At 35.4% G+C, this 11,139-nt stretch overlaps 2 protein-coding genes across 3 annotated transcripts in view; one reads left to right on the forward strand and one right to left on the reverse strand.

The window, feature by feature from the left end:
- The window catches only part of LOC120346975 (putative neutral ceramidase C), a 38,993-nt gene extending 32,690 nt beyond the window's left edge, over positions 1-6,303 (reverse strand). For both annotated transcript variants that reach the window (XM_078117773.1, XM_078117772.1), the window contains exon 1: positions 6,180-6,303. In XM_078117773.1, coding sequence (XP_077973899.1) covers positions 6,180-6,200 — 21 coding nt within the window. In that variant the 5' untranslated portion in view covers positions 6,201-6,303. The remainder of the gene's footprint in view (positions 1-6,179) is intronic.
- LOC120347489 (uncharacterized) lies at positions 611-3,463 on the forward strand. The gene is made up of 3 exons (XM_039417495.2): positions 611-798; positions 2,127-2,397; positions 3,086-3,463. Exons 1-3 carry the CDS (start codon positions 696-698, stop codon positions 3,324-3,326), a joined length of 615 nt encoding a protein of 204 aa, XP_039273429.2. The 5' UTR covers positions 611-695; the 3' UTR covers positions 3,327-3,463.
- Positions 6,304-11,139: the final 4,836 nt, after the last annotated feature.

An 11,139-nucleotide genomic window follows, 5' to 3' on the forward strand; every position in this document is an offset into this window, starting at 1 on the left:
ATTACCATTTTTCATGTTTTCAATATTGTTTATTCTTAAAGTGTACTTTAGTATGGTAGAAAAATAAATTACCGATTACAGTAATATCTTAAAGGAATGAAATAGGTAGGCTATTTTTTTTTTGAATCGGCCTTTTTGGTCACGCTGTGAGACTTCAGTGACTCAAATGCATTGGAAATTAAATGGCCATAATACATGTTGCTCAGAAAGAACCAAATTAGTTAAAGAAAAAACGTGGAAGTGCTTCGTGCACCGAATGGATAGCATATGAAATATTGAGTGAAGTGAAAATATAAATAACACGGATCCTGTATAAGGTATATTGAGAACTGACACCGTAACAAAATTGAAATTCTAACAAGGCTTTATAAACACACTGGGATTAGATATAGTGTCTAGACTTCAGGTATGATGAGTTAGAATATTTAAGTTTTCAGATTGGCCTTTTTGGTCATGTTTGGGGCTTCGATTATTCAAATTGGTTATATGGTGTGTAATGTCTTGTTACAATTTCAATTCTGTTATGAAGTCAGTTCTCAATATGGAAGTGAAATATATATATAGTGGAAGTGGAATATATCATATTCATAACCAGGTTTATTTTGTTTAAATCAGTGTTTAATAAGATTCCTTTTACTTTTTTAATTAAATCTGGGATTAGTGCACTCTAGTTGGGAAATATTTCTGAAAAACAAATGGGATGCATATGCAGTAAAGCAAGAACAGAAACACATGAAGAGAGTGGTGAGGCTTGCAACGATCAAAACGTTGTAGAATTGGATGGAATAGTGGACTCAGGTAAAGAAATATACACTTCAGAACTGGCCTTACCCATACAGCCGCAGTGAATCGCTATTCATTTTCAGTTAATTTTGTTATCTCTACCCAGTTATCTCTATTTTCGCATGGGCCCCACGATAGTTAAGGTCGACTCTGCGGGAGAGTGAGGCTGGGAACCATTAAAATGTTGTGAAATTTGATGGATTGGTCGACATAGGTAAAGATATCAAACATGATTGTCCTTAGGCCACAGCAACCTATGTGGCCACATAGGGCCCCTCACTTCAATTTCAATTTATTATGGTGAGTTTTAAATTCCTTTTATCAGAATTTTTTCGACTAGCGGTAATTTTTTTTGCAATGATACATACATTTCAGCAAATTAATATGAACCTAGGTTAGGCAGCTAGTGATAGCACCGATCAAAGTGTATTTGCCGAGTTTTGAGATAATTTAGTGGTGGCTCTACCCGGACTGGGCCTCAGGTGCTCTATTTCAGCACAGCCTGCCAATTCTGAGCATGAAATTTCTGCTTGATATTTGTTTCATCAAGACAGGTTGGAGTGGTGAAGCATCCTCCAGGAATTGGTGTCTGTCTTAGGCCACAACTACCCCAGTGATTTGATCAATTTGACCAATATAATAAATTGTAATCATATAAGTTAGTCTTGTAAAATGAAGTTACTACAATCATATTGTATCTGAGTATACCAAGTCGCCTTGATGTATTTAAATATATATCAGTTCAAACTTTTCGTTCCGCTATTTTCTGTTGACGCCATGCAATAACTGGTATTGGATTTTCGTATATATACTTTTACATCAAAATGCAATTTAATAGATTAATGCAAAATATGTAAATAAAAAGCAATTTTTATAGTTTCATATCAAAAATTAATCAATTTATTATGCCTAAGGTGAGGAGATGAGCATCGAATTTGAGCCAGACTTTCCAACATGCCATCATAGTCAAGTCTAATGCTCAAACCATTTTTCAGCTCGGTGGTGTGGCGCATTGTGCTAAGCATTAGGAATACACCTGCAACCACCTCTGACTACCTTGTGTGGTTTCGCAGGTTCGAATCCTGTGGAAAATAATTATGTGCGAGAGGATTGCTGGTCTCCTCGCGGCCATTAGGTGGTTTTGACGTAACCTCTGGACGGTTACGGGTTCCACCACCATCAAGTCCATGCTTCCGATAACAGATAACTACATGGACTGGTAACCGGACGAGAGGCTGTAGTTCACCATAATATGAATAAGCCGTCATAGTAGCTTTCCATTCCCATTCCCGGGATAAATATGTGAAACTTATACTATCCAATTTCTATCTACTTATACACAGATAGCCATGAGTCAGATGATGATGTTCCTGATGGAAATGCAATAACAAGGCCAAAACCAGAACCCAGTACTGCACAAGGTGACAATAAAACACCAAAAAAAACTGGCAACCCTATTCGAGTTATTATTCAAATCAAAGATGGATTTAATGAAGGCCGCTATGTGTATCCATCAAAATTAAAAATTAAAGTTGACACCTTCAATGATCCAAACAAAGTTCCTAAATGGACAAGAAGACAAGAAAATGACAACAGTTTCAAATTATCTCACAGGTAAGGATGTCTATATAAATAATAAGGTTTCAGAGTAAAAGTCAATATATTGGAGGTTTTCAACCTTTTTGGTGTAGCACAACCCCAATGATACATTCCAGATGCTTCAGAATCTCTGTGCAATAGTTTAATTGTGTAAACTAGGGGTGTGCAACAGGTAGCCCGCAACCACAACCTGAAAAGCCATTCAGTGTGGTCAACACTCAGATTTTTCCCATCGAGCATGAAATCCTAATCTGACAGTTTATGTTTGAACAGGCGCTCATATGGTTAAAAATGTGTGTTTTTTGCTCTTGTCACTGCGTTAAATCTTTCGCCATCTTGCCTGGTGCATTTATTACTGTGAGGCTAAGTGATAGCCACATTCTCTTCTCGTGCCTTTCCCGCTCAATTTTTTGTGTGACCCGCCCAGATACTATATTATGGTCACAGAAAAAAATGTCCGACATTACTTGCTGACGCAACATTACAGCACTCACTAAGAGAGCCAATTTTGCAGCTGATAATTTTTCATATCCAATCAATTATCATAAGCAAATTTTTTGGTCTTTCAAAATTTATGTTACAAAAGAGTAAAGAATATCTAGTGACAGCAAACGGACGTTACATTCGTTTAAAAAAAGCCGGGATCAATCAATTATCATAAGCAAATTTTTTAATCTTTCAAAATTTATGTTTAACATTTCAGCTACAAGAGTAAAGAATATTTAGTGACAGCAAACGGACGTTACATTCGTTTAAAAAAAGCCGGGAAACACGAAAGCAAGACCATTTTTGAGCTCAAGTCTGCAACACATAGTGAAGGAGAAAAGATGATGATTACAACCAGTCCAAATACTAAACGATATGTTGAAGCTACAAAGAAAAAAAAGTTGACTATGAGCTCTAAAATTAAAAATGCAACTTCTCTTGAAATAAAGGAAGCATGATCATGTGCGAGAGTTTTTACGCGAAGAAAACATTTGCCTTACCTATTGCTACTATTGCTCACTTCCTGGTGGTAAGTAAACGAGATAACATGGTTTGCTATACAATTAAGTGGTCTTATCAGCTTTCGTCTCCCCCCCCCCCCCCCGGATAAATATAAAAAAAAAGGCATCATCTTATATTTCAGAATTTGAATAATTTTTAAAGCCTTATTGTTATGAATTAGTTATGAAACGCAATGACTAATATTTGTATCGAGTTACAATATCTATGTTCAATATGCAACAAGACAGTTTTTCAAATACACCTTGTAGCTTCTTATTTATCGTTAGTTATCAGTGGCTGAGAACCTTGTTAAGCCGAAAAGCGTGAATCAAAGTTGAATAAAAAAAATATATTCGGGTAATCATTTTGTTGCAAAACGTTGTCTTGTTTGTACATGTATTTTTCAACTTTAGTGTCAGTCATAGAATTTGAAATAATACAAAGATTCAAACATATATCCTTAGAATGTATTTGAAGTAGTGAATTATTGGCCATTCTAAGTCCTATTGTACAATTCAAAAGTCTTGCTGCACACTAACACAAATGTATTTCAGTAATGTTTCCTCTGACCAAAATCAGACTGTAAACTGCCTGCCTGAGGTCTGAATTTGGTAAGACTCAACGTTACCGAACTACAATTGTGTTGGTGTGCAGCAAGACTTTTGAATTGCATAGTATGGTATTTTTATCACTGCTATAGCAGGGGTGTCAAACTCGTGGGTTTTCAAGGGCGGATTGCATTTTGGGAATTGTGCAAAGGGCCGCAAAAAGTTTTTGATATATTTTGATAATATTTACCTAAAGCATATTTTTAGATATGTGTAGTTAGTGACATATATTGTGATGCAATTGAATAGCCGAATAAAGTTTTGTTATTTTCTGAAATTTCAAATGACATATTTACATACTAATTTCTTGGTATTTCACTATTATCACAATTTACTGTATTTATTACAAAAATGAATTTTTTTACAACTATCCAAAACATTTTTGAACATAGATTTGATAAGGAAAGAATAATACATAAACTAAAAATGACCTAATTTAAATATATACCCCTAAAATTTACAAAAATACTACAGAATAAACGATGTTTTTTTATTACATATGTCCTGACGTTTGGCATCTCTTTTGTGCCACCAGCTTACTAATAGCAGGCTGAAATGATTTTACAGTACCAACCTTAATTAACGTGGTCACATGATCATTGAGAATGTTCGATTAATTTCAGTAATGCAAAAATATTACATTCATCATTTCATGTATAGATCAGTAAACAAAAGTAATGACTGACTTTTCGGACCATACATTTCCCGCCACATTTTCTACCATTGGCATCACGTGGCATATGACCTTGGGTTATATATATAGCTTGGGTTATATATATTGATTTTCAGTAACTAGGCAGTTGTATAATTATAATAATATACAAACACATAAAAATATTCTATTCGAAGTTGATCTTTAAATTTGTCATATTGACTGCTGAGCTTATCTTGAGTCTACTTATATTGTATTCTTTCATTGTGCTGATAGAAATGTGCCAACTTATTGAACAATGTGCTTTAAAATTTTGAGAAATACAGAAATATTGCAACCCCTCTTTTATTTACAAAAATGCCACTTTCTTCATGTACTTTGCGTTTCATTTAATTCCTGATATGTTTTTTTCAATTTTTTTTTTACCAGCCTGAGGTGTATCCATAATTGGGTCAAATTGAACATAAAAAAAATTTAATTTTTGAAAACTACTTTCTGTAAATTGTCCTTTTTTGTGTGAATAATCAATTTCACTTCAAAAGGTTTAAAAAATGTATTACATTTAGATGAAAAAAAAAACTTACAAAATATTAGAATTATTGTTAAGTGTTCGAGGGCCGCATTGGAAATTCTCTGGGGCCGCATGTTTGACACCCCTGTGCGAAAGCAGCCTTGCATTAAATGCATACGAATCCACTAGTACAAAGGCCTTGGGAAAGAATTGGAACCTCTACTGATAGTTATCCTAAGTCACATGGCAAAAAGTAAATATTTACTGCTCAAATAGTTGGTAGAAAATGCCTAACAATTATTGATCTATGACATAATAATGGTGTGACAATGCTATTTACTTCATGAAGATGACAGAGCAATAAAATCATGTGATGCAGGGTTAGAAATCAACATCTTTTTATGGTTGTTTTTGAGCACTAAGGTAAACTGAACACATCACAAACAATAATTTGAGTTTTTGTAACACAAATTTAAAACAACTACACTGGAAACAAGGCCCTAGACAAGTACAATTTCTAATAAAGCAGAAACCAACATGAAATATTCTACAGCTGAAATTTATTTTTCTGAGTAACATTAGTTGAACAAAACATAATACTTGTGTAATTTCCTTTGCATTTTGATTCTTCCTAACACCACAGGAGATAATAATAAACTATTCTAAAGGTGTCAAAATAAAATGATATTATTTCATGAAAAATCGGAAAACATTCTAAATTGGGTCCTGTTCAAACAAGGCATGTAAAAATATTTGATAAATGACTTGAAGCCTCTTTAATGCTGAAACCAACTACATAGCTCAACATTACAAATTAAATTTGTAAAAAATTATTTTTAGTAAGAGTGTGATCAATTTAGTGTTAGTGTTATTCTTGCTGTAGTTAATAGGCTATTGACATACAACGGTCCAAAAATACGATGGCAATATACAAAAATTAGATCCAATTTGTCACAAATTACTAAAATTAATGATGCAAAATCATTCCACTATATCCAATTACAAAAATACAGAGAATAAATGAACATAATTTTAATACCTTATCATCCTTCTTTCCCATTGTAATGATATGATAGCTTTGACTTTTGGTTCAATAAAATTTCTTTCAAAATTCCAGAAGAGAAATTCGCTAAATATCTTACTAAATATTCAATTGCTATCTTTCAAAAAGTAAAAAATTTTGAATAAAATTATGGATTTTACTAGAGAAAAGGTTGAGATTAATTTTGGACGTGTTCAAGTCAACTTTAGAATGCTAATCTTGACTGATTTGGAACTAAGTAATCTGGTAACAGGAATTGCTTCAAACAAATCTTGAGGTGTTGTTCACAACTTCACAAAGTTCTTGACAAATGGCCACTGGTTTCCGAACTGCCTCTTATAAACTCTTAAATTCTCACTTACAACTGTACAAATGAGTTTATCAACCTTTGTTCGAGCAAATAAAAACTTCTCTCAGTCTGTTTGATTTCAGCATTTCAAAAGAATTTAAGTACATATTAACTCAGCAAACCACTATCCATAGAAATGTAGCTTTCATTGGTTGAGTGTGATTATTCAAAATTAACTTTTTTATTTTATTTGCTGTACAGAAAATATACCGAAAAATGAGACTTTCTTGATTATAATCAGTAGCAAACTGCTACTCAAGGAGCACATATATGGTATGGACAATTTTTGGGTCTCGTGTGGTTTCGTACCTCACATACTTCTAGTGAGCGTAGCATAACAATTGTTTCACATGTCAATCCTAACCCTGACTGGAATACGCCATTCAAAAACTACATAGAGCTTGCCAAAGTATACCTACAATCGCCCGAAATGGCATCTGCGCCGACGATGAAGAACTCACTAACGGCAGCGATGAGAAAACGAAAAAAATAGCTTGCACGATTCGGGTGATCGCTTGCGCGTCTTGGATGACAGTTCGCATAGTTTGAAAGGCTCCATTATGTCACTGTGACGTCGTAGTGACATAATTTTTGGATGATGCAGACAGGTGGAGGTTAGGATTGACATATGCAAAAATTGTTATGCTACGCCCACTAAAAGTATTTAGTACTCACTACAAGAGACCCCAACTTTCGACAATAATTATCTGGCTGGAATTGGTGATGACTATTGGTTGTAACGTCATCTTCCAGTCTATAGCGAAATAAGTTCAGTGTAATTCATCATTTCAATCTGTTACTTTCTCTCACACATAAATACAAATGCTCAAAACTTGGAGTCAAAGTTTGATAAAAACAAACATACAAACAAGTAATTAAGAACAAATCAATTCGAGCACAATTTACACAAGATAAGCTGTGACAACAATTCTGCAAAAATAAAAATTATTCCACATTGCAATCCAAGGACATCTATTTCGCACATAGGCTGCATAAAAAAATGTATCGCTAAAAACACCAATAAAAAATATATACGGTAAGCGTCCTGAAATGAATTCAATATTAAAACGAATACCTTATAGCAGGGGTCGGGAACCTTTTTGGTCAAGAGAGCCATAAAATATACATATTTTCAATTGCATTTCCGTGCGAGCCATATAACATTTCTTCACTTGATCAGGCCTGAAATGTTTACTCAAAAGTCAACACATACAATGTCAATATACATTTAATGTGATTTCTGATGCTGCATGTAGTCGCTGCGGGCCTTGAACGGTTGCTCACATGCAGCCCAAGTTGAAATCTACGATTCTCATCACCCTTTTTCGTTTAGGCATCTCCGTAGTGTATTTAAAACCCTTATCGCTTTGTGATGTCACAATATATGTTCCAGAATCCCCTTGTTTGTCACAATGCCTGTCTGGTGATTATCTCACATAACATAGACATGTGCTGGGCGCGCGTTCTCAAACGTTTTGGGAATTTCCTGCCAAAATTGGCTATAAAAGAGTTTGAAATCTTGTAACAATAGTAAGCTTAGTCTTAGAATATTAGATTTTTCTGGGAGCCCTATGCCGTCACCAAAAGAGCCATATATGGCTCGCGAGCCATGGGTTCCCGACCCCTGCCTTATAGCATAATTATGTTCTGGAATGTCAGTAACTGCTAAAGTCCCAGAGTAAATAGATACCATAATTAAAAACACAAAAATTTATCCCAAAAAACAACAAAAATTCTGGTTACTGTTTACAGAGTCTCACTAAACTACTGAATACACCACGAAACAGTGCAAAATAAACCTGGTAAATGTGAAGCGGAATAATACATCGCAACACGGAGAGAAACCACACGAAATGTAAAAAACTCAAATACTTGATACTTAAAGAATCTCCACCCCAAGGGGCCCTACTAAAAAGGTAGGTATCATAGGTATCACTCACTAAAAAGGTAGGTATCAGTAGTAAATGACTAAAAAGGTAGGTATCAGTAGTAAATAACTAAAAAGGTAGGTATCAGTAGTAAATGACTAAAAAGGTAGGTATCAGTAGTAAATGACTAAAAAGGTAGGTATCAGTAGTAGATGACTAAAAAGTTAGGTATCAGTAACAGGTTAGGGTCAGGCGATAATTTTTTTCCAATTTTCCTTATTTCAGTCCTATTATCAGTTCGAAGACTAGCCAAGGGCCTCCCGTAGTATTTATACCTAAAATTATGGCCTAACCCTAACCTAGTACACATATTACATTCCGATGTCCGCCATCTTGGTTCGCAAACTTCGGGAGCCCCCTTTTTAGTCATCTACTACTGATACCTACCTTTTTAGTTATTTACTACTGATACCTACCTTTTTAGTCATCTACTACTGATACCTACCTTTTTAGTTATTTACTACTGATACCTACCTTTTTAGTCATTTACTACTGATACCTACCTTTTTAGTTATTTACTACTGATACCTACCTTTTTAGTCATCTACTACTGATACCTACGTTTTTAGTCATTTATTACTGATGTCTGATACCTATCTTTTTATGGAGTGATACCTATGATACCTACCTTTTTAGTAGGGTCCACCCCAACTAAGACCAACTGTAGAATCTCCACCCTAACTAAGACCATCTAACCCTAACCCAACCAAATAATTAGTCCAGGTCAAATGAAGGAATAACTGGTATTCACCAGGTCAAATAATGGATCAACTGGTATTATCGGCCTAGGTGGGTTGGGGGAGTGGGATATTCTTCAGTTGGGAAATGTGATCAACTGAAGAATCTCCACCCCAACTGAAGAATGTCCCCCCCTTCCCCAGGTGATTCCAACTGAAGAATCTCCTCACAGGTGGGTCCGAGGAGAAATGATTCAGTTGATCCTTTTCCTATTATATAAGCTATGTTAATACTGTAATAAAGGATTAGGATCTCAGATATTTATTCGGAGGGAGAGGTGAGCCGATAACATGGCATAATCCTAACGTCTGGTTACCAGTCCATGTCGGGTTTGAGATTAGTAAGCCAGTTATTTGTTTCAGATGCATGGACTTGAATTTTGGTGGAAGCCGTAACAGATCAGCGCTAGAATGCTGGATGAGCACTCATCATCTGAAGCCACATTCTCTCTGGACTAGTGGCTTCTAAACATTATGGTATTGTGACCCCTAAATTGAATCACCCCTTTCATAAAAATTAATTTCCAGCGCACAATTTATCCAATTTAAGCAGCCACAATAAAATAATAATCCCTAAGCACTTGACCAACCTCCTTGATTTAATGTCAGTGGCAAGAGTGGATTTCATTTGGCAATATAAAACGACAAAACCTTGGCAACATGAACGACAGACAGCATTTCATATCGTCAGCCAACCACGCTCACTGCCTGGTGCGCTGACAATAATCACCAACAATGCGAACACTGATCTGCTGATCGACCAGCTTTTTAGCAGACCAGCAAAAAGGACAATAAATGTAAAAAATTGTTAATAGTGAACGTCTGAATTACCCCATAATACTGTAATATTGTCCAATTACCCCTTTGGGGGCAATTACCTCTAGATTTAGAATGTTGAAAGACGATCATCTTTTTCTTCGTAAGGTGACATTTTGCGCCGTCAACACAATGACAAGCGACGTGCGTGGTTACGGACACCATAAAACAAGACACGTGACTGGTATATATAGAAATTGTGATGCAACAATTCGCTTAAGCCAGTTCTTTCCGTAAATGACATTTTATGTTTCATTGTTTTCAAATACTGAAATATCAGTCAAGAAGGTAAATTGAGAAATTAGACCAGCTGAAAGATTCGACCCCTTCCTCTTGGATCACCCTTGCATTGACGACCTTCAGACCTTGGCACGACCCATTTTTAACCCTCCCCACCTATGTTTGGGCCGCGACGTATACTTTAAGAAACACTGATCTAGAACATAATTACAGGTAACCCCCTTCATCATTGCTTACTTAAAATTTATCCAACTGTTATCAAAGACACAAAAAACTGAAAAAACTAGACCAAGTACTGAAGTGGTACCCTACACGAGTTCAAATTGGCTATTTTTTAACGTTAGTTCTATTCTAGGCGAAGATCAAACTTTATTTGTTGACTGATGGAATACCATTAAAGGGCTTGTAACCTTTCTGTTTGTTTTTTGTTGACGTCACTAGTCATGACGTCACAAATTTCTGCATTTTCCCCCAGAATAAAATCACGGTTACGCTAAATCAACAAGGCGACACAGAAATTCTTCCAAAAATACAGGACTCAAATTAAACTATTTTTTGATGTCAGGAGATTTTCAAAATATTAAAATTCGATTCCACAGCACCACCTCGCGTTTCCTGAGTTAATATAATTCATGTGACTTCCTGTTTATTCCTGGTTCGTTGTTTGTTGGGTGTCAGGGTCAGGTAGAATCGCCTTAAAAAAAATTTTGTTTCATGGGGATAGCAGATAGCGGGACAGAGAGAGTTGGCGGTTGAATAATTTTTTAAAAAACAAATTTTGATAGAGCTTGATTTTCTGTTTGTAGCCTTTTTATTTTCAATATTCGGAACACTGTAAACTGATTCGAGCTGTAAAGCTGGGGTCTGACAGCAACACTCTCAGACTC

Source organism: Styela clava, chromosome 11 (assembly GCF_964204865.1).
Source record: "Styela clava chromosome 11, kaStyClav1.hap1.2, whole genome shotgun sequence".
Lineage (NCBI taxonomy): Eukaryota > Metazoa > Chordata > Ascidiacea > Stolidobranchia > Styelidae > Styela > Styela clava.